A 24,582-nucleotide genomic window follows, 5' to 3' on the forward strand; every position below is an offset into this window, starting at 1 on the left:
AACTCGATACTCGATACTCTGCATAAGTGCAAATGCAAATTCTATGGATAATTCTTCCCACATCCCACTCAAAACAACCCTGATGTTACATAAATGGGTATTTATCTTGTAAGTAAAATAAGTAAGATTTCATAAGAGAGCCTTCCTGATTCTGACTCTATAGTTCAACACTAGACTGCACTGCGCTACCAAGCCTTTTCTTTGCTCGCTGTTACATTTCATTCTTATCCATATTTCTCTCCGTCCTATTTGATCCGATTTGGCAGCTTTACTTTAATTAGGTAAGGATTTCTTCTTTCCGTAGGATTTTCCTATTTTATTCAATAGGATTTTGAGAAAAAGCCATATTATCCCTCTACTCTACCCCTACGTGATTCTAGCCATTAGTTAAATAAACATTAGATCCATTAACAAGCAATATTTTGAAGGCATGGCTTCCGTGCGGCTGTTCGCTCTAACCGAACAGATAAAGGACACAAATAAGTTTTTTGTGTTCCTGACTCAACTATATGTTAATATAATACTCATCATCTACTCTGCTCTGTCACGTTGAAATAAGTGATAAGCCAATCATCTTGTATTTTCACGCGCATTTTGTACTGCTCAAAAAGGGAAACAACGCTCCATCAATAATATTTAAAAAAAACAAAAAAACAAGGAAGAAACGAAATAACGCCGCCGTAAAGTGGAATTCCTTTCGTCTTTCAATCCCAACCGTTTCGTGAGAACATGTAGTGGAATGTAGCACGTCTGTGACAAAAAGAATCTCAAACTCGAGCATAATAAATGGAGCGTTTACAAGACATCGAATGGTGTCCCCGATCAAAGAATCCCGACCGTTTCTGACGGGGAATCAAATAGGATACAAATGGAGGGATGCTGCCGTTATTTATTAATTTTTATTTGGCTTTTGTATAGGGCAAGTAAAAAGATGATTACGAAAGGGTTATAGTTTATGTTGTTTTTGTTTTTTTTCAAGTTTGTTTAATGTGGTTGTGTGTGATGAATTTGGGTTCAAAAGTAATTCTGCAACAATAGAGACCACATTATCATCATAATACAGAAACATACAAGTATCGTGAATCTTTATGAGCATTAGAGATCTATATAATATGATTGAAAATGAAACGGAATTCTTAAGAAAAATTTAGAAGAAAATGGTAGGACACAAATGATAAACATCGAAACAATAAATCTTGAACACGGAAGTGTAAGGGAACGTAAAACAGGGTTTGATCTAATTTTTATAAGAAATCCAAAAAAGAAAGAAAGAAAAGCCGAATGCAAAATGTAGAACTGGTCCTGCTGGTTCATTTATATGGGGAGGGATAAGAACAAAAGTCTAAAATATAATCCAATTGAATAATAAAATAAAAATGTTTTGTCCATTTCTTCTGTGTTCGTCGTTCGGCTCGGAGACAATCATACAGCAAACGGAATAAGTTAGCAGAGTTTAGCAATAAGCACGAAAGAGAGAGATAGACACAACAGAAATAAGAGTTGGGGCGGGAATAGACGAGAAGAGGGGAGACAAGTATATAACGGAGAGGACGGAACATGGATCTACATGTGGAATAATTCATGAACACGAATAAACGAGGAAGAAAATAAAGGAACCCCAAAAAATAAAAAAATATAAAGATAGACGTCGAAAACTCGTCGTCGTCGTCGTCGGGAGTCACAGGATAATGAATACAAAGAGCCAAGGATGAAAAAGAGATAGGAGAGAGTCAGGAAGAAAAAAGAGAGCATCATCATGAAGGAGATCAAAGTCTCCCTGTACGCTCTCTTACGCATCCGCTCGGTCGCCGGGAGGCAGAGTGGTTGGTTGAACATGGGGGGAAAAGTCAGGAGAGTTGAGAGACAGTATATATTTAGTTATAAATATTTCCAGAACGAGAAATACAACTAAAAAACGTCAGGGGTGTTATTTCAACGTCGAAGTGTGCAGTGTAAAGTATAATATAAGCCGAGTGAACCGAGTCCAAATCAAATTACCGCTCCCAGAAAAAAAGAAAAAGTTGGAAGATGTTGGTCTTCATTTTCTTCCTTTTTACCGCGTCGTTCCTTTTTTTCCCTTTTATTATTATTTATATACGCGCGCTCCTTTTTTCCCCCATCTTTTCTCCTGCGCTCTTCTTCTTCTTCTAGTCGAGTACGGCGGCGTCGCGGCGAGCGTCGCTCCAATACACTTGGCACTGAGTGGGATGCAGGCTCTCAAATTTGCGCTGCTGGAAGGTTTCCGACTCCATGGCAACCGCCAACGGCACGTCCATCCTAATAATCCAAAACGGTGCGGGAGGAGAAAAAAAGAAATCAAATCCATTCTCGGATGACGCAAAATAGAAGAAGAAAAAATTCAAGATGCGCGCACGGATATTGACAGAAGAGTCTCAAATCTGACGTTCACGTTTCTTTGAACGTGACTGATAAAATCCACGCATACCGCGCACCGAACAAGTCAGAGAGATTCTTTGCCCGGAGACGACAAAATGTGTATCGGTCGGAAATGATCATTGCGTCTCTATTCGCTATTGCCAGCAACCGAAAATGTCAAAGACAAAAGGTGTTGTTTCATCTCTGTTTGATCTCCGACCTCTCACGCGCATCGAGTATTGCTACTATAGTGATTTCCGGGGAAACCTTCCAATGTGTCTGTGTATGATCTCTTTTGAAATATTCAACTCACAAACTCCCAGTGAGCTTCGTTTGTGGGTGGAAATATGGAGTTACAATAGAAACCAACTCATGCGTTTCTTTGGCCGGATACACATAAAGTACTCTTGCTGGCTATACGTTAGCTTTCATCAAACTTTCAGGTAAGTTAACTTGGTGGTTTGGAACCCCTTTATGGCACAGTCGAGAGAGTTTTAAGAACTTTACCCTTGATCCTCTTTCACAGGTGACGATGTATTGCGGTAATCTCGGCACAGGAAAGGTAGCCGAGCCGACGGTGACCATTTGGACGGCTCGTGCGTCCGGCAGTAGCAGACCATCACCTGTCCCAAGTTAAAATCAAATTTTTAAAAATTGAGATGAGATGATGGGAATCCAAAATGGCGACATGATGAAAGTGGAAAGTGCGGTGGGTCGTCGAAAATATTACCGCTATAACGACGACGATAACGGCCGAAACGAGCGTGCCGACGGCCACATAGATGCTGTGCGTGTGGTCCAAATGGAGCGGCAATGGCGTCTTGAGTTCCAGTTCGCTGTTACTGAGCCCGTAATGGCCGACCGATCCACGGATCACTTCGTGGTGCTCGGCTTTGTTACCGCTCGTGGTCACCAGATCTGTGTCAATTCAATAATATATCGCCGCATCGAATAACAGCGTCGTGCAACAGTCAGTATCAAGTGCACATACATATAAAAAGGCAGCGAAAGGGTCACGGCCGCAGCAAATAATAAAATAAAAAGGGCAACAAAACACCCCCAAAAGACTTCATATAGATGTACAGAGTGCTGCTCACCTTGGCATCGATCGCCAGTCAGTCCCGGTTTGCAGGCGCAGAAGAAGCTACCACTGCTGACCCAGCAGGTCCCACCACGCAGACACGGGTTCGGATGACACGCCTTTTAATGGAAAAAAAAAAGAAACCAGAAACAAAAGAATATAAAAGCCTAGTACATGTAGTATGTAGTACTGCTGTAACAATGCGAATCGAGAAATTGGATCAGCACACAGAAAATAGACCCGAGTCTGTACTACAGAGTTTCCGATTGATTCTCCCTTTTCTTCTTTCTACAAATTCAAAAATGGCGCCGGAAATGTTTTAAAAAAACAGAATGAAATCAGAGCCCTATCTCATACTTCTTCATATCTTCGTTTGTTTCCAAATCGAGTTTAGCTCTAGGAGCAAATAGTTAGGTCTGTATATGTAGGGTATGATGTTACTTTTTTGTCTTTTTCTCGTGTCTGTTTGTTGGAGCTCCGGAGCCAGCTAGAGCCTCGGGAGCTTATCACGCTCTCCCACAAAAAAAGGGACGACGTTGCGTAGCAGATTTCTTCATTTTTTCTTTTCTCCGAGTTGAAAATCTCGTCGAGTACAAAAGAGAATAGGGGACAAGAGGGATAGAAAAGAACCGTAGGCAAGAAGAGAAAAGAAGAAAAAAATAAATAAATAAAAAGGAAAGCAATGAGGAGGAGGACGACGAAGAGAGAGAGGGGGGGAGAACTGAGATTGGAGCGCAGTCTCCAATTGGATTGAGTCCTGATCGAGTTTCGTTCCGTCAGTTTTGAACGGGAGACGCGGAGAATTGTCAAACGTTGGCAGGGCCAATCTAGTCAATAATCACGACGATGGGAATTCGATTCCGCGTCGGAAAAAAAGACGAGGCGGCCAAAAGTTATGTCTGTATCGCCTCCTCGCACATATTTGACGACATCATCGCAGAGATCAGAAATCACGGCGATGCACATTTTGTCCTGCGTTCCTTTTTGTTTCTCGTTTCTTTCACAGAGATTTTTACACCATAGCTATTTCTATTTTTGTGTTACATATTTATCGGCGCTGGGTATCCGACAGCTCGTGACGACACATCATTGCGCTTGATGGATCCGACCTGGCGAAAAATCTTTTTTTAGGAAAAAAAAATGAGGCCCCCCCCCCCTTTGGGCTGTTGTGTATTGGATTTTAAATTGACTAGACTGTCGCCGATCCATCATTCAAGGGAAAAAGGGGAAAAAATGTTGGCGAGATATATACTACGTATAAGATAAATCTTACCGAGTTCATCTCGGCGCAGAGGGCCAGATCAAGTCCCGGAATACATTCGCAGCTGATATTGGTTCCGTGATCGATGCATTTTTGATTGAGTCCGCAAGGATTCGGTTCGCACAAATTCACCTGTATACATAATAAATCCATCCGACGGTGGATATAAGAAGGAAGGAAGGAAATAAGGAAAAAAGAAGAAGAGGAAATCAAATAAGAATCAATCAGATTTGTCATCAGAGCCAACTGAATCGATTCGGCAATCGGGGTGAAGACCTATGGCCTTGATTGAATCAACCGTTGATCAGATGCTCACGGTGGTGTGCCCCCCTACATCAGCAGTCGACCTTCTCTCTCCCGCCGAACCATGTTACAATTCCGGGAGAAAGAAAAAGAGGGATGGCGTCTAGTATAAAATACCTGAGTCTCGCAACGTGATCCGGCGTAGCCCGACGGGCAGATGCACTGGAATTCGCCAACACGATCCAAACACGTACCGCCGTTGCTACACGGATTAGACTCGCACTCGTTGTATTCGAAGTTGCACTCCGGTCCGCCGAATCCTGTCGAGGCCAACACGAATATATCATCATCCCGTCATATTCCTTTTGATTCAATTACGGCAACGACGTATACAAGAGGAAGAAGAACCTCGCGATAAAACTGGATCGATTCTTTCGTGCCTTTTTCAACGGGCGATATCTTTCCAAGCAACACCAGGACTACATAACTAATACTCGTGTCATTAACAAGTCGGTTTGACACTGGAATGACAAGTCAATCAAACCCGGCCAACTTCTGGAATTCCTGGTACGATTCAAGTCAAAATCAAATCATAATTTATTTAAATCACCTGGTTGGCAGAAACAGCGGTATCCGTGTGTCTGGTCGACGCAGATGCCGTGGACGCAGGGGGACGAATCGCATCCGGTCAATTCCTCTTCGCAGTGGAGCCCGACAAAACCGGAAGAGCATGAGCAATGGGCCCGGCCGTCATGGGCGATCAAGCAGGAGCCGCCATTATGGCAGACCATCGAATCACAAGCGTTGAATTGTTCCTCGCAAAACTTGCCTTCGTAACCTAAAAAAATAATAAAACACAAAGGCAAAAATAATAATAATATTTTTATCTCTCAGTGTCTGTCCATTTTCCATCCTATTATTATTATTATATGTCTGGTCCTGTCTGGAAGAATAAGACGCTGTCTCAACCGATTCTCCGAATGGTCACGCACTGAGACGTCCATCTCGACGTCGATTACCACTCAGTTGGCAGAAGAATAACCTCCACCCCATCCGCAGTACGGATGGAACAAAAACCAATGGACAGTCGATAATAAAAAAAAGGCCCTGGAGACGATCAATGGAATAGAATAGAGAGAGTTTCGTTCTCCAACAGATAACGGCGGACAGTGTATATACAATAGGACGTAGGTTTAGGTGCCGGAGAGAAAACCTTCCTGCCACCCACAATGGAATCAATCATAAAGAATGTTGTTCCTTCCGATTGCTGCAGACTGCGGCTCCTTGCCGATTATTGGTGGCGCATCTTTTGCACACCACATGCCGCATCTTCCCATTATAATGGCGGTGGGGTGGGCGGCGGGGAGTTAATACGGTGCTATCGAATCTTTTGACGACCGACACGGAGAGACCCTTGATTCCGTTTCCCATTTGATGCGATTTTGGCTGCGCGGTTCGGTTGGGGGTATAGTGTACAAGACTGTTGGCCATCGGGCGGCGATTTGTATACCGGAAACATCCGTCGCATTCGTTTTTCAACTTGCAAAGCCAATCAAGTTTTCAAAGGGATTTGCTTCTCTTTCGTGTTTCATGGACCATATAAAAGATGCTGGTTGCCCGATAGTCTCATATCTTCTCCCCCCCTGGCCGGGCAGCAGCTCGTGCTGCACAGCATCCGCCACAGTCGCTCCTTTCCTTTTATAACCAAATGGGTTAAGGTTTTTCAATCATCTCTGCCGATCCCGTTCATTACACGGAATGGGGCAAATCGATAAGTGCCAAAAAAGCGCGTTCTGCTTGCACTCGACTAATCAAAAAAGCTTCGCATCATTCCTTCCACTCGGTGCGGGCGGGATGGTACTTCAAAGGAAGAATCCGAGAGCTCCTACAACCGATCGATTTCGACGTATCTTCTCCCTCCTTGCGCTCCTTATCCAGCACGTTGAGATAGAGAGAGAGAGAGAGAGAAAAAAAGAAGGGGGGAGAACTTTTCCGCCTGTTTGGTGCACATTTCGCCCACTTTTTATTATTCCATTTCATCATCCGGCACCGAATGAGATAGGAAATACAACGCCACCTTTTTTCTTCCGCAAAAACTCTCCGCGCACATTGTCCGAAAAGGAAGAAGGTTCTACATAGAAGAAAACTTGGATGAACTTGCTTTCTTCACGTCGCTGCTAGGGGGGGGGAAAGGAAGATTGAAAAGGTATAATTGATACTATTATACCGACTTGTTCCATGAAGCTCCTCCATTATGGATCTCGACAAAGAAAAGAAGGAAAAGGCAAAAGATATAGACCGCGGATAGCGGGCGGAGTAGATGTGTGTTTGTCGAGAAAACCACAGAATGGAAACAGGATTCAAGCTCGGAGGAACGTCAATGGCCAAAAATATTAAAAGCAAAAAGAAAAAAGGAGAGGGATACTCGCAACTTCCTGAAAGCTTGACGGATCTTTTCGACTACTGGAGTATAGTACTCTGCGTGACGTCGGGAGGAACTCATGTGAAAATCTCCCCTCCCCCGCAACAGCACAAAAGGAGCGCAAGCAAAATCCACCAGCAGAATAATAATGGAAACTCTTTGGCTTAATTGAAGCTGATGAAAGATATAGAAGAGACAAGAGACGACAGATGACACGCACGAGTCGTGATTAGATCGGCACAACCCCGGGGGACGGAGGGTACGGACCCGCTCGGAGACAAACAACAAAGTATTTTTTTTTTTTTTCTTTCTTTCTCTTTCTTCCTCCCTCCCTTTAAGTCGATGTTGTTTTTTTTATCTTTGAGCGGGGGAAAACAAAAATCAGATGCTTGTAATAACCCAATTAGCCAATACACGGGGACACACAGCAGCCAGGCAAGCTAACAAATAGGCCTGTTATTAAGCTGTAGATACCCATTTTCGTTAGTAAGTGATTGCCTGTCTGGGGACCGTTCGAGATTTATATAAATAGGAAAAGATCATTCTTTTGTTGTTTTTGTCCTTGCTTACGAACGTCTGACTAGGGAGCAATCAATAATTATTAATAAAGATAAAAGCTATGCTACACAAACACACCTTAAAAAAAACAAAAGATTTTCTGTAAATACCCACGTACCTGGTAGGCAGAGGCAGCGGAAAAGGTCGTCTTTGTTCTGTTGAACGCGGATGCAAACGCCTTCGTTCTGGCAGGGGTTGTACGAGCACAAGTTGGACGGCCTAAAACGAGAGTCACACGAGAGAAAGAAGAATAATAAAGAAGCCCAAAAACAAATAAGTCCGCCTAGCTAATAGTCGAGAGTCATATCATATCTCAACTTTCATTTTTGTTATTGAAAGTCCAACTCTCTTCTTCTTCTTTTTTTTTCACGGGAAAGATTTAATAAGAAACTTTCTCTGACATATTTCCCCCCCTCGACTGAAAAGAGTCGATTTCTATGCGGCCCCAGCTACTTACTGTACGGCACACTTGTACACATCCACAGCAGCTCGCGCCATATACACAAGAAATAAATCGAGTCGGCTACAATATACATCAAGAGTCAATATATCCGAACGTATAGCAGCTACTCACCCGCAGAATTCGTTGACATTGGCCGACTCGCAACAGGAGCACTGGAACGAAGCCTGTTGAACAGTCGCAATAGGACAAACAGACTTTTTTTGAGTAAGCTGACGTCTTATGCACACACACAACAGTCGGGGAAGAAAATAAAAAAAGGAAAAGAATATCGAAGTGAGCAACGATGGGGAAGAAAAAAAGAAAGATATAAAACCTAAGGGATAGCGTATAGTGTAAGAGCGTACCGTGTTGGATGTGGCGTGGCAGACGCCGTTATTGGTACACTGGTCCCGATCTCCGCAGTTGGCCGTCTTGACCGACACTTTCATCTTGAGACATTCGCCACCCCAGCGGACCGAGCGTCCTAATACGTGAAAATAAAAGAGGGGGAAGACGTTGAATGATTAAGTTTACTACGTATATACAGCTGGCGCTGGCCGGTGGCTGGCAGGCACAAAGTCTTCGTGATCAATTCATGCAGCATTTCCCCATCAAACAATCAAAGCCGCTCTAATGGATTCCGCTGTGTGCAACCCTGAATCTGAATGTTGACTGGGCTGCCGGTGCAGATAGACTTGAGAGGAGAGATCACCCACATCCATAATAAATTCAACAAAAACAAGGCGAATTGGCTGAGAGCGGAATGGACGGATTGGAAACTCTTGTTCCCGTAAAGATATCGCCCGAGAGCCGCTTTTGTGCGCTGAGCATCCGCATTTAGAATTTATGTTTCTATTATCGATCGACTAAAGAGGAGGAGGGAAAGTGCTGAAACCCCCCCGTCTATCGCTCCCTCCTCCCACGGTGTGCAGCAAATCGGAAATAACTCGAGAAACTGGAAGGAGCGCGGATAAGGAGCGGAGGAAGGAGGAGCGAAGATGAAAAGAAGACGAAGGATCTGTGCTTTTCTACTAATCGATTCGATCCGTCACTCCGATCGTGTCAAATCCTATAAGAAGGTACACATATCTATCTATCTATCTATCTATCTATCTATCTATCTATCTGTGCATGTCTCAAGGAAGAAGAAGGAAAAAGATGTAGCAGATGGGAGGGGAAAATGGGCCACGACCCCATCGACAATTCGATCCTTATAAATAGTCCAACTGACGGGCGGCCAGCCCAACGTGCCCCAGGCTTTTCTGACATCCCAAGAAGCACCAACAACAACAGACAACAAAAAAAGTTGATCGGGAGGAACATTTCTCTCCTTCTTTTTCTTCAATCATGCAACATCTTCTATCCAGTAATCCATTTTTCACATCAACTCGCTGAATAGCTCATCGTCCGAACAAAGAAAGTCTGATAGAAGGACGAGTATAGGCCTCGGGGCCCTGACGTCACAATTTCCCTGTAGGATCCAGAAATGGAAGAAAAAGAAAAGTCTAGCGCCAAGAGAGTTCGATATACATACTTTCGGTTGCGCAAGGAAAAACCAGCCCCAAACGTCTACAATGACCTTAATGGGAAACCCGAAATAAGCTGGCGGATCGAAGATAAAAATATTAAACGGGAGAGGACTGATTCCGGGAAATTCCTAGAAATATACCCTTGGCAACTATGCAACAACCAACTGATGATAAGCACCTTATTAAAAAAAATTAAATAAAAACGCTGGGAAAATTGATAAGGATTCTTTCTAATCAATCGTTAATTAATGAAACGGGAAATTGGGACTAGCTGTTGTTATAGATATACCCAAGAAGAAGTTGTCGGCGATCGATAAGAGCCCAGGTGGCAAGGTAATGATGCCCGTGTGCGATTCGGGATCCTGACTCTTGACTTGGCCGATCCTTTGTCCGTTAGTGATGTCGCACGACTCGAAGGCTTCGCCGTTCACTTTGTAGAGGGTGACGATATTGCTGACCGGCGGAATGGCGGTGCTGCTGCTGCTGCTGGAACTACTGCTGCCGGAAGGGGCCATTTTTCTGGGCTGATTATTATCCGCTTGAGTCATCAAACGGATCCGTTCGGCTACCACATTACTCTTCTGGATGGGCAACTGCGTCGGGCCAGCGACGGCGGGGTTTGTCGGTGACGGGCCAACGACAGCCTGTCGTGGGTAGCGTTTCAACAGCACCGGCTCTTGGCTGCTAATGGCGTCGGGCGTGGTCGTCTCTTCCGTAGTGGTGGGCGTGGCAGTTGAAGATTCTATAACGTCGAGCCAAAGACAAAAATAACAAATTGGGAGAGGAAACAAGAAAAAGAAAATATAAGCAGATGAAAAATAGAGATCACATAGAGACTTTCTCCGTGTGTTCACCGTCGACACACACACACACAGTCACACACCTCCGTTCTTCTAAGTAAACCCCCGAAAATATCTCAAAGAAAAACGAGCGACAATCAATACCGGTGGTTGTTGTCGGTACGGTAGTGGCCGCCCTGGGTAATTCCGTAGTTGTGGTGGTGATGGTCGATGTCTTGGTGACGGGTTGATCATCTCGTTCGCCGTTGGCCGATGATGAAAAATCCAAGTCGAAGGTAAGTCGCAACGAGTCGCCCGGCTGCAGGATGACGTTGGCGTGCAGCGACGAATTGATCAGCGAACAAGCCGACGGGTTGGCGCACCGAGGAGGTTTCTGTTATTATCAAATCATAGAAAATGATTAGAATTGATTTGCCTGTTTTTCTTCCAACATCAAAAACATTACAAGCAAAAATAAAAGAGAAACTGGAAACAAATGGCCGGACTCTTTCGACGACGTTCTGCAGTGAACAAGCACACACAAATATAAAAATCGCAATCCCTTCCAAGTCTTTCTTGATATAGTTTATTATATTATCTCTATCTCTTTCTGTACACCATTGGGATCGATTTTTTGGCCTCTTTTCTTTTTCTTCCGCGTCCATCTCTCTCTCTCTCTCTTTTCTTTGTCTTTTTTTCTTTTTCTTTTGTTCACGCTCTCTCAGTTCATTTTACTTTCGGACGGACCGGCCAGGGTCGACCGGGGAGGGTGCGAGCTGGATGGGTCGGATTGTTTGCTTGCACAATGTAATAGAGTTTATTTTTATTTTTACGTCTTTTCCTTCTTTTCTTTCTTTTTTTCTTTCTTTCTTTTTCCCTAGTGGACCAATAGAAGATGGGGTTGGCACTCGGCTGGTCGGACATTCACGCACCGCTTACTGCTGTCCATATAACACTGTCACAAACAAAATCGAGCGAAGACGGCCACGCCTTTTTCTTTATGTGTCGTTTTCAAGCCGTTTGCAATGGATGACCGACAGAGAGCTCATAAAACATGCAAGAACAAAATGGCTATATAAGCCAAGGATGTACACAGCCATGGTGGGGGGGTTGGCTCTCTTCATCCTTGGCCCAGCTGCAGAGCTACTAGCCGAGTTGAAATATCAATAATGGGGGCTATTTTGGAAGACCGAGATCAAAGCCGAGGCAATTTCTTTTGTTCTTGAGCCATCTTTAAAATAGCCCAGAGGCATCCAGCAGCAAATACATGCCAGCCGCAAGTTGTTAATCACATCTCCCCCAGCTCTCAACTGCAGCGTCATCTTATATTCTCTCTTTTGGGAAACTTTAAAAAGAAATAAAAAGAGGGAAAAAGTTCTCGCAACTTTTCTGCTGAAATTGTCAGCCGGAACAAAAAAAGGAGAGAGAAAACGAGCTCATTTTTACGCACGACAGCCTCTTTTGACAGAGCCGTCATCACGGTACGTCGTCATCGGGGCCAATTAAAATCCAGTCTCTTGTGTGTGTGTTCTGACGGACTGGTCCAGCACGTCGCAGACTCATTGGCAAAAGCTCCTGTGTCTCCCAAAAAAAATAAAATAAATAAAAAGAGAGAAAAAGGTATACATTTTCTATTTCATGGTGAGCTGCTGATGGCGGGGGACTGGTTCCTATTATTTCCCGCATCGTTTCCGTCTTAATTGAGACAGGAAGAAACCGTTGGGCGGATACAAGTCGAGAAAATCCGCTTGTTCGACAACTTCTTCATTACTTTTCCTCTCTCTCTCTCTCTCTCTCTCTCTCTCTCAACTCTTTCTTTGTCTCGAGTCAAGTGAGACATGCCAGTCCGCGAATGAAACGGCGTGTTGGCTTGTGCCAATAATGGGCGGAACGTGACTCGATATAAAGCCCAGGCTGCCATAAAAAGAAAAGAAAAAGAGAAAAAAGAAACGGACAGAATAGGATATTGAAGTCTGCGGGAGGACACAACGATATCGTCCCCAGGCCTAGACCATGTGTAATAGCCCACAGACATACGGGTCCGAGGCAAATAAAAACACAGAAAAACATGGCGAGTAGCAAACGCACAGCATCAATAAACAAGTCCACCCAAATCGCCCGTGGTCAAACATAAACGATATCACAGTCGCACATCAGCCGCTGCTGGTGGCGGCCAGAAAAATTGAATTTCAAATTTGCCGCCCTTTTTTTCTTAAATACAATTTTAAAAAATAAAAATGATTTGTTGTTTAAAATCTTTGCGGATCGTCGGGCAACTGGTCAATTTAAGTAAAAGCCAAGGCCTGAAAATAAAGTACAACAACCTATACATCCTATACACTGCGGTGTGTGTGTGTAGGGCCGAGCTTGATTGAAAAGGCAAGTCGCTTCGACAAGCTCGAAAGCGCTCGGCTGTATAGTTGCACAACGGATATGTGGAATGGATGTGGGCGGAGTTGCTTCCTTCGTAGGTTTAAAAGGGCGGAATAAGGAAGAAGAAGGAGGAAAAAAAATAGAGAAGAAAAAAAAAGATGTGCGGACGCAGCGGTGCGTGCCGGCACTGGCCAATGCCGTTAGAGTCGCCGTCGGGGCCAAACTCCAGTGCCGAGCTCAGCGGTTCTCATTTTATTTTATTTTTTCACTTGGCGTTTCATTTTCGATTTGTAGGAGGACCAAAAGTGTAGGAAGGATGTGCTGTCCGGAAACGTCACTGGAACTGGCTCTCACTAAATCGAGCAGACCAAAGCGCAATTTCTCCAATAGACGTATGTATCTAAACAGCAACCGCAGCGATAAATAATAATACACGCCAGCCATACATATAGCCCTGCTGGAATGTATTTCGACACTACGCCAATCCTATCCGAGCTAAAAAAAAAACAAAAAATCTGAACATTTTTTTTCTGCCTTTTAGTAGATGGTCTGTCGGTCTGCAGACACTGGATATCACTGGCAAACGCAATCGTCTCGTTTGCGCTCCATTAAACACAAGGACAAGTCAGAAAGAAAAAGAAAAAAGGCGGAAGAAGAGAATGGATGAAAGACATTGAGACATTGAGCCTATCCATCTTCATTGTAATCGGGAGGGCCGTCGTGGTTGTTACTCCATGCATCAGCAGCATTTCCATCCTGAGTTTCTTCGAGTTACATATAGTATACGACAGACCAACAACCAACTACCAGCCTCGCCCATCTTCTCGCACAAATGTATAAAAGGGAGGGGGGGGGGGCCGCGCCAGAATGGCAAATGAGCCGGAAAGAGACCCGTTAGTCTCTGCTGGGCCCTGCGTCGGGATCGTTGTTATTTTGTTTCCGAGAGGCTTTTCTTCTTTTTATTTCATTTCATTTGATCTTTTGTCTCGTTTCATCTTCCTCCCTTCCCTCTCACAGACAACAAACAAAACGGACAGTTGTTTCTTTCTGAGAAAAACTTTGTGTGCGTGTCGAGATTGTTGTTGTTGTCGTTGTTTTTCTCGTTGCGTATTCTTGTCGAATACAATCTGTTGACAAGAGATGGACGACAGAGATTTAAAAGATGTTTCAACCTCGTTTTATATAGCTCGGCACAATCTCCTCTAGCTACCCTATATATTCTGGATATATAGTATCATCATACACATACTATAATCCTGGACGGCTACATCTATACATAAACATCTTGGCGCTCTGTTGGATTGAAGCTGGGCCCTCCAGCTCTCGTCACGCAATCGATATTACGTATATACATAGTATACAGTATGGATATTTGTACAGTCAGAGTTGGCATATCATTTACAGACTTATGAATACGGGACCAAGGCTATGTCTATAAGATATTCAATTCCTTTTTATTCAGTCTGGTTTCTTTGTACCTTGACGATTTGCTTGGACCGTGTCCATTGCGTTCTTTGAAAAAAAAAAAACAAAAAAAAACATCCCGGATGGGTAACGTAATATTCTCTTTTGTATCGCGAAAATATCCCGTCTCTTTCCATTTGTTTCCAGCCCAAATAATTTAATAATATACGACGTTACATATCCAATACAATACGAGAATTTATCTATTCTCTTCTATTCAAAGCATTGTAGCAGCACCGACGATGATTGTGTCAAGAACAAATCCTTTTGCAAAGTAGACTCGGCCATCTATGCGGAATTCAATTCCCGTTTACAGATCGAAATGGATCCCCCTTTTTTTTCGTAGTTGCACTTTCTTGGACAGCGTAAAGCTTTCTGCCCCCCCCCCCTCTGTCCGCCGTCAGCCCATTTCTGTTATTCCTGTCGTCAAAATAATCTCTGTCACTCGTACCAGACAAACAAACACAAAAGAAAAACAAAATAAAAGGATTCAAACAGTTTCCTTTTTTTGTTTCCATTTTTTGAGGGGGGTTGAAATCGATAGAATCACAACAGACCATCGCCGGGATTGTTTATTCCCAGCGACGATTTCCGTTTCTCTCCCAAACAAACAGCTATAGTCGGCTCACCATTGAAAATCTCAATATTTCCCATTTCCCCGATGGTATAATACACTGGGAGGGAGCTCTAGATATTTATTTATTTCTTTTTTATTCTAGCGACGAGTTCACATCAAAAGTGGCAAATCTTTTTGTGTTTCTTTTCACTTTCTGGTGAGTTCAATTGTCTTTTTGCCTAGATCTCCTTTCCCAGTCTGAGCAAAAAGAAAAAAAAAAAGAAATAAAAAGGAGGGACGACGTCGGAAAAAATCAAATAACTTTCGCCTTGTGATTTTCCGATGCGTCTCCCGGCGGAATTCCGGGACGGACTTGTGTGTGAAAAACTACATAGAGAGCGTCGACGACTATACACACTACAGGAAAGCAACAAAAAAAAAAAATGAAATAAAAAAGTGAAATTGCATTCAGAAAAGTTCTTCTTTTTTCTTCTTCTTCTTTTGCTTTCAGAGTCTGGCATGAAAGAAAAGAAACTTGTCACTATTTTTGGGGGGGGCTGTGTGATATATAGATTTGAATAAAGGGATTCATCCGTTTTGGGATGGTAGGACGGTAAGAGTCGGGCCAGTCACTCTTTATTACAAGAGTTATAAGGCGTTGAAGATGGGGATCTCTGTACACACACACAGAGAAAGAGAAAGAGTTAGTGATGATTCATCACGCTGGCTGGTGTAGTATCTCTACTACTCCCAACAACTACGACGGCAGTTTATATGCCGAGTTGGCCAGCCAAAAAGGAGCGACGAGAGAAAGAGTACAGAAAAAGGGGGGAACAAAAAAAAGTTCTTGGGTGAGATGATCCATCACCAAAGCAGCCAGATACATAAACTCTCTCTACTCCTCTCTCCTGCTACGTAGTCTACGTAGACGTGGGGGCTCGGGGAATTGAATTGGGATGTGTCAGAGGCGTGGCCCATCCAAAGCTTCCACCCCACACACTCCCAACTCCCGACCCCCCCAAAAAAAAAAAGATATTCCCGCTGACGACCGACTAAAAAAAAACTCACACACGGAAACACAATATGGCCAGAGAGTGAGAGAAAAGGAACTCTTGGCATATTTTCCATCCCCTTGCTGTAGGCTCTTCACCATTAGATTATATGTGAAGTCGTGTGTGGTGACATTAACAAGTCAGGCAGCCATCCAATTAGGATCGATCCTATCGTAACACTCTCCCCTATCGAAGACATAAAAACCATCCGCTCAAAAGATTTTTCAAGACAATCTTTTTAAAAAAATAAAAAATAAAAATAAAATTAAGAGCTTCGTTACTTTGATTCTCAATAAAACTGAGTGCTGGATAGTACGCCAGCAGTTGCCAGCCACACCCCGCGATGAAATTATTAAAAATAGCAAGAGTCAAGAGTCAATCTCTTGAAGCCTCCAAAATATATTTTTCATCACTCGAGTGTTGTGTGTGTGTGTGTGTGTGAATGAAGCGTCATCGGATCAATGTTTCGCTTCATACACCTCTCGTCTATCCCCCCCAACCCCAATCCTCTTCCCACCTCCCTCCGTCTCTCCCGTCTGATGAAATATCGACCACGCCCAGAAAGCCAGTTCCGCACCGTTTTCATTCCTTCTCTCCCATCGCCGGAAAAGGTCACATTTCTCTGTGACAAATCCTTTTCCCGCGTGTCACAAAAGAAAAGGGGAAAACGTACACAACACTCGTAGAGAGAGAGAGATGGGGATCCCCTGGCTGGCGATAGATAGATATAAATTCACCGTGCCTGTTGCTATTCGCCAGTTTGTCACAACCAGACACACGCACACATAGGAATCGTCTTATAAATCCGCTGTGCAATCGATCTCGCCCCCCCCCCTTACAGGCCGCTCTGACGATCAACACGGACGTCATATCAATAGACTAGAAAGCGCTGGCCTCCTCCTCCCTGTACTCCGTGACACCCACACATTCTGATGTAGCTACGATACATATACGGACGACACACGATCCTACCGGTGCATGTGTGTACACATCCAATCCCAACTTCTATTGCCGGGGCACAAAGTGCGTGACGATTGTAAGAATAAGGGAAATAAACGGGGCCCACAGCAGAGAGAGAGAGAGAAAGGGGGGGGGAAAAGAATAGAAGAGATACCGGTCAATCAATCAGCCATTCATTGATAGAAAACCTTCTTCTCCTATTTCGTCCCGGTCCAGCTGCGTACTCTTAGGCAAACGACAAAGGAGGAGGAAGAACATATAGGCCACGTATGGATGAGTGAATGCCTGTATAGACGAAGCAACGCATTTCAACGCACACACGAAGGGAAAGACGAAATCCAATCCAATCATCGAATATGTGTACGGATCTCGAGAAAAAAAGGGGGAGAGGGAGAGAGAGAGAAATGTACATACACACAGAAAGGATTTCATTTCATCCGAGATCCACATTTCTTCTTTAAATCCTGTCGTCCGCAGTCGTCGTCGTCTCTTTTTTATTACTCGAGAGAGATAATATAAGAGAAAGAGACGGGCATAAAAGAAGATTACATTTACCATCAAGAGAGAGAGAGAGGAGCGGAGAGAGAGAGAGAGTTAATCTTGATCATCAAAGTATGTGCTTTAGTGGCCTATAGTAGTAGCAGTAGCGCATGTGATGGATTTATCACAGGATAAGGAGACGCGAGAAGAAATTCGTTCGCGAAACAATAACGAGTTCACGGGGAGGACATCAGCGATCGTGATGATGAAGAGGGGCCAATGTTTACGTGGATAATTTAAAAAAAAAAGGCTAAAAATTAATCCCCCCCCCCCATATACCGTTGAAATGACGTACACATTCGCCATCCATTTCACGGGAAAAGTTTCCGCCTTTTTTCTTTTTCACCACAGTGGCAGGGGGGGGGGGGAAATGAAATACCAAAGTTGACAATCTCACCAGGGGGCTTTCGGCTAATGTGCAATAGAAACGTCGGGGAAATTCGATACGGCGGTACTCTATATAGTCAGTATAAATGTGTGTGTACTTGTACCACTATAGAGAGACACATAGGTGGATGACGGGGGTGGCTGTGTAGTCTACGTATATATATTTAGACGTTCCGCTTATGTAGCTGTATCGATTAGATACGGCAGAGTTGCCGACGAGAGGTTTTCAAACGAGTGCTGTAGTATAAGAAAAAGAAAGAAGAGCTGCAACATCAACCGCATAGGAATTCCACGGAATAATAACCAAATCAGACCCGAAAACAGACAGGACTTTTTTTTCTCCTTTTAGGGGATGTCTAAAAATGCCATAAGTATTGCATCAAACGGGAGGAAAAAATGTTCGCCATTCCCCCCAAAGTATTAAAACTTTGATTTCAAAAATGCTTTTGCACGTCAGCAACGAGTTAAAATTGTAAATATCTCCGAGGAGAAACGAACAGAAAAAAAAAATAAAAAATAAAAATAAATCCGAGTCAGTAATAGAAAACGTTCTAAATGATTTCTGGATGTTTCTCCCGGGACAAAATCTATATACACGACTCGATCCCGAAGTCACTGGCCGTATAATGCGAACAAGGAACTCATCAATCTATCAAGACTTGCCTCCGCTCTCTCCGCCCCAAAGGAAGCACTTTGCAGTTGGCGCGATTTTTTGTTTTTCCTTCGGACGAGGATTCCGTCTATACACACTACGTGATGAATATGTATGAAAATCCAACTTAACGATCTCTGGCACATCCATTTGAAAAATCCATGCTCCATCCAGGGTCGAGGGAGAAAGGAAGGAAGAAACAAACGAAAACAGAAAGAACCAACTCCTTGTTTCTATTCGCCATCCGGGCAAAATAATCATCATCATCATAATAATAATAAAAAAGGGTTCAAAAGATGTGTGGGGATGATGAACGTCAACCTCTCTCCTCGGGGCGCTATATATTTATTAGAAGATAAATATACCGGGCCGAATATATATCAACTTGCCTTTCAGCTAGCTGAACAAATGATCGATTGGCAACGTTGCCACGACAAACAATCAATCAAAAAGTATCAACGGCAATCGTCGTGATCTCTTGTAGCATCTACATCTTTCTCCCCCCTTTTTTTTCTAATATTATCCAGACTTTTAGCAGTGGGTCTTTTCCACTACTGTCATCATTTGATGGATTCACAACTGCCATTTGTTTGAATTGATTTTTTTTTTCCTGGACGGGGAAGTTGTTGCCAGGAAGAAAAAAAAGGACATTTCCAGGAAGGAAGGAAATGAAATCGCATACCAAAAAAAAAAAAAAAAAAAATTCTAAAGAGACAGTACGTCGTTGGTGAAAGAGCCCAGCATGACAATCTATCATCAAGGGCGTCCATTTCGTTTCTGGCTGTCTGAATCCCAGGAAGAAACAAAAAACTGGAACACACACACATCAGGTAATGAAGAAGAAAAGGAAGTCTGGGAACACTTACCACTTTTGGGAAGAAGATATCAACAACGCCGGGGATGGGCTTCCAGATGGTTGCCCCTCTGGCAATGGAGGCATTGCAGTGGCCCGTGAAGATGCTCAGAGGCCGGATGTTGAAGAGCCCTGACGCCGTTGCTCCAGCCACTCCAGCGGCTGCATCCGGCGTCGTTAGACCGCCGCCCATTGACGAAGCCGAGACCGTCAAGACGACGGCCAACACGGCAAACAAAAGATGACGAGATCTTCGCTCCATCTTCTTCTGGCGATTGAATTCCAATCAGAGTTGATGTCGGGTCTTTTCAAACAAAGTTGTTCCTTGTTCCACTTTTGTTGATCGGTCGACCTCCCCTCCAAACAATTTTCTTTTTTCTTCTTCTTCTTCCTATTCCGGTTCGTTCCACCACGACGAGCAGCACCTGGAAACATAAGGTAGAGACAATAAGACAAGACAATATGATACCCGCACAACGTAGTATAGATCACTTGGGCGGCCTTAATACGACATTTCACTTTGAGTCGACGGTTTCCCGTGTCTTCAATTACGTAGTTGAACGAGCACGATATGAGTTGCGGGACAACCCCCTCCACAGTCTACAACTGCGAACTGCGCTGATACAATTGACAAGAGTTTCCTAATCATAAAGAACCTTTGCGCGATGTTCTCCCTTCTGTTTTTCCCGTGTCGTTTCTATTTTTTGAAACAAAAAAAAATAAATAAAAGGAGAGAGATCCTTAAAGCTCATCTCTTTTCCAACCTATCATCGAGGAAAAGATAACGATGTCGCAGACAGCAGCAACCAGCAGCAGAGAAAATAGAGAAAAGATAAATATAAAAAGATATCCATAAATAACAACCCCGCAGAGACTCGGAAACGATAGAAAACTGTTAAGAGATGCGCTTCGGAGAGATACTCATTATGCTTATTGCCATAAAGGAAATAATAATCGTCTTGAAATAAAAAAATAAAAAAACATCCTCCTCCTTCTTTTGACGTTTTTCTCTTAAGCGATGCGAGGGAAGTAAACCGCAAGTCAAAGGGGACGTCGAAGGAGTCTTAACTGGACGACGCATGAATAATGAACAAAGCGTCCCGACGCAAGATGTATATGCAGCTAGAGGAGAAAGAAGAAAGCAGACACGTCCAAATGTGTGTACAGAAATGGTTCCGCTCCTGCTCCTGCTGTGTACGTGGAAAGCGTGAACGTGCAAAGCAACGTCCCAGCGGGATTAACTCATCACCATATTCGTGAGGATTGACGTCACGATTGACATCGTCCCGACCAGAAACTATATGGACAGAGTGGCACGATAGAGTGATTCAAAGATATATATATACACTATAGATAGACACACACACACAGCCCTAGCGCATCTATATAGTCTAGATGTATATAGCTAACTCCCTGGGCGGGTATATTAACAATCTACACACTAAATAGCCATAGGTATGAGGGTGTAAGGTTTTAAGTTATTCAATTGTTCCACTGCACACTTTATGTCGGTCCCATATCAATTGAAAATCTCTCACTGCATATCCTCCAGCTGCTAGACTTTGTCTTTGCACCGTCGTCATTTTAAATGGATGTGTCAGTGCACGGTCAGTGGGGACCTGGACCCTGAAAGCTTTAGCCCAGCTTCACTGCACTGCCCTGCCCTGCTGAACTGTTTGAAAATTTCATTTGAGCTGTTAAGCGATAGAGGAGTTAAGTGAAAACGTCGAGGTATGTAATGAGATTTCTACAACAAAAAAAGTTATCTGTAGGGGAAACAAGGGCTATAGTTTAATGGTCATTTCAAAAAATTGTTTTCGTAGACTCACCCAGTTCAAAACAAAAATTCTTTTTTTTTCAATAATTCTCTATGTAATGATTGCTTGGGATAGATGCACAGTTAGAATGGTTTTAAAAAGGATTAAATAATGGGTATAATACTAGAAACTCTTAAAATAACAACCTGACTTGGATAGTTATCGGTTTCCTAGCTTGAATCATCTCTAATCATAACTATTTCTATTGACTAATAAAATGTCTTAAATGCTTATGACTTACAGGTTTGATGTTTCTCTATCAAGTATTTTTGAGTTTGATTATATCAGCAATTGAATATGTAATCAGGAGGAACACTTTGATTGAAAGTGTTCACCCTTAACAGGACATGGATCAAACAAATGTTACATCAAGTTCACAAAATACCAAACAGTATGAAAAAGGAGTAACTTACATGTAATACCATGTTAATGCTGTAGCCAGCAATAAAAAAAGTTGAAGCACTATCGGTTTTCCAGCCCCTGTCATGACTGCAACATACCTGATACCAGCAGCAGACATCTTTCACTGATGCAGACCATTTCACTCGAACCTATTTCCCGCCCATAATTTATCACTAATGGACTGGACACCTGTTACCATGCAATTTCATAATAATCTAACTACTTTTGTGATTCCTCGTAGTTTGAAATTGAGAATACTAAAGTTATTACTCACATCTACAATCTGTCAGACAATAACTTGCCCTAATCAATTTCAGAGTTTTCACAAATAAAAACAGAAATAAAGTTGGGCGAGGCTAACAAAAAACAAGTTTGCCCGCCAACCTTGTTGCTGCAACTTTTGTTTGGTGCTTCGTCGTAGGTTATTTCTCGTCTTTTTTATGAAATTTCGCGTGAGCCATCTGGGAGTTGTCTTTCGTAATTAAATTTTAAATCCTTAATAAGGACAATATAACTAGAAAACAACGTCAACTTGACCCCAGAAGCTTTTTAGTCGTTCATTTACGCTCAGTGTGTCATAAAGCGCTATAGTAGAGGGCTTTAACATCGTAATCCAAAATATGGTAATGATCGTAATTATGTCTAAAGCACTTACATCCTACTCAAGTATACTATACGGTGCAACGAGACTGTTATACTCTGGTATATTCCCAGCGTGTATTTTTCTTATTATTTATTACGTACATACGACGACGCAAACTGCCGGCAATAACGAATATAAGCGAGACTGTGTGGCGTGTGCCCGACATCAGCGGGGCTCGTTATCTGCGGCTAATCACCCGAAACGCACAGTATATATATATATAGTATACATCGTCGTTTGTTGCCTAAACTCTTTCTTTCTTCGTTGCTTAATGGGGATTGCGTCGGTTATACAACCTGCCATACGTACACGTCCAAATAAGTTTCTCTCTCTCTCTGCTTTTTACACACATTGATTCTGTGTATATACCCTCCTTTTCTCACATGGCTGGGGCGATTCTGCTGTCAGGCACAAGGCTAAGAGGTGGCACTTGACGAAAGACAGAGACCACCAGAGAGAGAGAGAGAGAGTCTACTAGTAACAAGAGTGTGTAGTGGTAACGAGCTATTGAGGCCCGCCCCAATCACCAGCGAAATCCGGAACAGTGTCATCATCTATCGACCCAAAACAAACACACACACACAATCACAAGTGGAGGATCGTGTTGATTCTGAAAGACAACTCTCATCACTCTCATCCCACTTTGCCCAGCACCACTTCCGATGACACGGCGGGAAAAACCAAATTATTATTTTTCGACATCACTACATCATTTTCTTTTTTTCGGATATTCGAAAGCCACTTGCCAAGACGTTAAGTGCTAGCACCGTCGTTCGTGATCGACTTGTGTCGACAATCTCGTCAAGTCCCTGCTCCACCCCACCGACCACCCACCCCCCTCGGGTGGATAGATAGACCCAGTGGTGGGGGTTCAAATACTACTACTTAACGCTTAAAATCGTATGTGTCGAGCTGTGTGCCGCTCCTTGTCATCATTATTGGCGCTATAAGAGTGTTAACTGTCGCCGCGAGAAATGTTCGAGATGGGACTCTCATGAAGCCAAAGGTAATATCTAAGGATATTCTATTTTCCCAGGGCAGCAAACTCTTGCTGGAGATTATTCACGGAGAAGCGGCTTTAAATGGGAGACGACGAGGTTGAACGCAAGTTGGCACGGTAGGCTGGGATGTTTCGCCCGGGGAATCATCTGAAATGTTACGTGCATTAATAGTAAACTTGGGCGGGTTTTCAAGCGAGGGTGGGTGGGGGGACTTTTGATTTTCTCGGAGCAAATGTTTCGATGAAGAAGATGGCCCCAAACTTTGATGCGGCCCTTGGTTTTCTCACGCCGGTTCATATACGTTCGCAAATGCACAGGAGCGTCGGTAATCTACTTAAATAAACCACCGACATTTTAAATTCTGTTTTCAATTGAATCAAGTCCGGGAAAATTGAACGCAGAACCCCCGCCCACAAAAATTCACAGGGTCCAAAATTTGAATCAAGTCAAAAAATTTGAAACTTACGTAATAATAATGAACACACCGGGGTGATGAAGAGAGTCGCGGGAAGCTGCGAATAACCGAACGAGACAAAACCCTCCCGGCAGGGGAAAAAAAAACGATGGCAAATCAAAACAACTTTGCGTTTGTCGAGAGAGCTAACGAAAATCAGAGTGCGCGTTACAGTGACAAATGAAAACGGGCGAACGGTGGAAGGCGTCGTGACCAACTGAGTGGTTGTGAGAATTGTCTCGGCGCCGATATACCCCTTCGTACCGTCGTCGTCTAGCCTGTGCTGATGGTGGATACGCTTTCTGCGTTGCCACCCCGTCGGACGTGGAGAGTATATATACACACATATAGGAACGACACGCCTGCGTGTGTCTCTCTGTCCCTTTTCGCCTTGTTTATGTGTACTTGCACACACTCACAACACATACTGTTGAGGAGGTGGGAGGAGGAGGAGGGAGTTAGTATGTATATAATACCCACCATGTATCGTCCTCCCTATAAAATATAGACTACTTTTGACTCCAATCTCTGTCTTTTGCATATAAATATAGAATCCGTGAGCGATGACGAATGTATGACTACACCCATAAGGAAATGGGCGAAACAGATTCTAATATAACTCTTTCTGGGCCAACCCCCCTCCCCAGCCGACAGGGCCATATAGAGGCGGATCAACAAACACATCATTCAACAACATCACTGTACTATAGAATAGAGGGACGTCATCAGAGATCAGA

The 24,582-nt window shown here is 43.4% G+C and overlaps 1 protein-coding gene across 4 annotated transcripts; it reads right to left on the bottom strand.

The window, feature by feature from the left end:
• Nucleotides 1-872: 872 nt before the first annotated feature.
• LOC124320271 (delta and Notch-like epidermal growth factor-related receptor) lies at nucleotides 873-24,135 on the bottom strand. Of its 4 annotated transcripts, none has more exons than XM_046783071.1 (14): nucleotides 23,858-24,133; nucleotides 19,542-19,953; nucleotides 10,857-11,085; nucleotides 10,202-10,654; nucleotides 8,749-8,867; nucleotides 8,516-8,568; nucleotides 8,060-8,160; nucleotides 5,572-5,799; nucleotides 5,139-5,281; nucleotides 4,731-4,850; nucleotides 3,474-3,576; nucleotides 3,107-3,294; nucleotides 2,884-2,999; nucleotides 873-2,277 (listed from the first exon to the last, which is right to left on the bottom strand). In XM_046783071.1, exons 2-14 carry the CDS (start codon nucleotides 19,788-19,790, stop codon nucleotides 2,148-2,150), a joined length of 2,232 nt encoding a protein of 743 aa, XP_046639027.1. In that variant the 5' UTR covers nucleotides 19,791-19,953; nucleotides 23,858-24,133; the 3' UTR covers nucleotides 873-2,147. The 4 variants fall into 4 exon arrangements, with proteins under 4 accessions (XP_046639027.1, XP_046639029.1, XP_046639028.1 ...); XM_046783073.1 differs by lacking the exon at nucleotides 23,858-24,133 and adding an exon at nucleotides 22,022-22,126; XM_046783072.1 differs by lacking the exon at nucleotides 23,858-24,133 and adding an exon at nucleotides 21,759-22,013.
• Between the last annotated feature and the right edge of the window lie 447 nt (nucleotides 24,136-24,582).

The sequence above is a fragment of the Daphnia pulicaria genome, chromosome 1 (genome assembly GCF_021234035.1).
Source record: "Daphnia pulicaria isolate SC F1-1A chromosome 1, SC_F0-13Bv2, whole genome shotgun sequence".
Lineage (NCBI taxonomy): Eukaryota > Metazoa > Arthropoda > Branchiopoda > Diplostraca > Daphniidae > Daphnia > Daphnia pulicaria.

Bases quoted from the DNA above. Each gene is read 5' to 3' on its own strand.
- LOC124320271 (XM_046783071.1), bottom strand. From the start codon at position 19,790: ATGGAGCGAAGATCTCGTCATCTTTTGTTTGCCGTGTTGGCCGTCGTC. The intron at 10,655-10,856 runs GTATTGATTGTC...TCGACGTTATAG, and splicing joins CGTACCGACAACAACCACCG to AATCTTCAACTGCCACGCCC. The intron at 2,278-2,883 runs GTAAAGTTCTTA...TTGGATTATTAG, and splicing joins CCTGTGAAAGAGGATCAAGG to GATGGACGTGCCGTTGGCGG.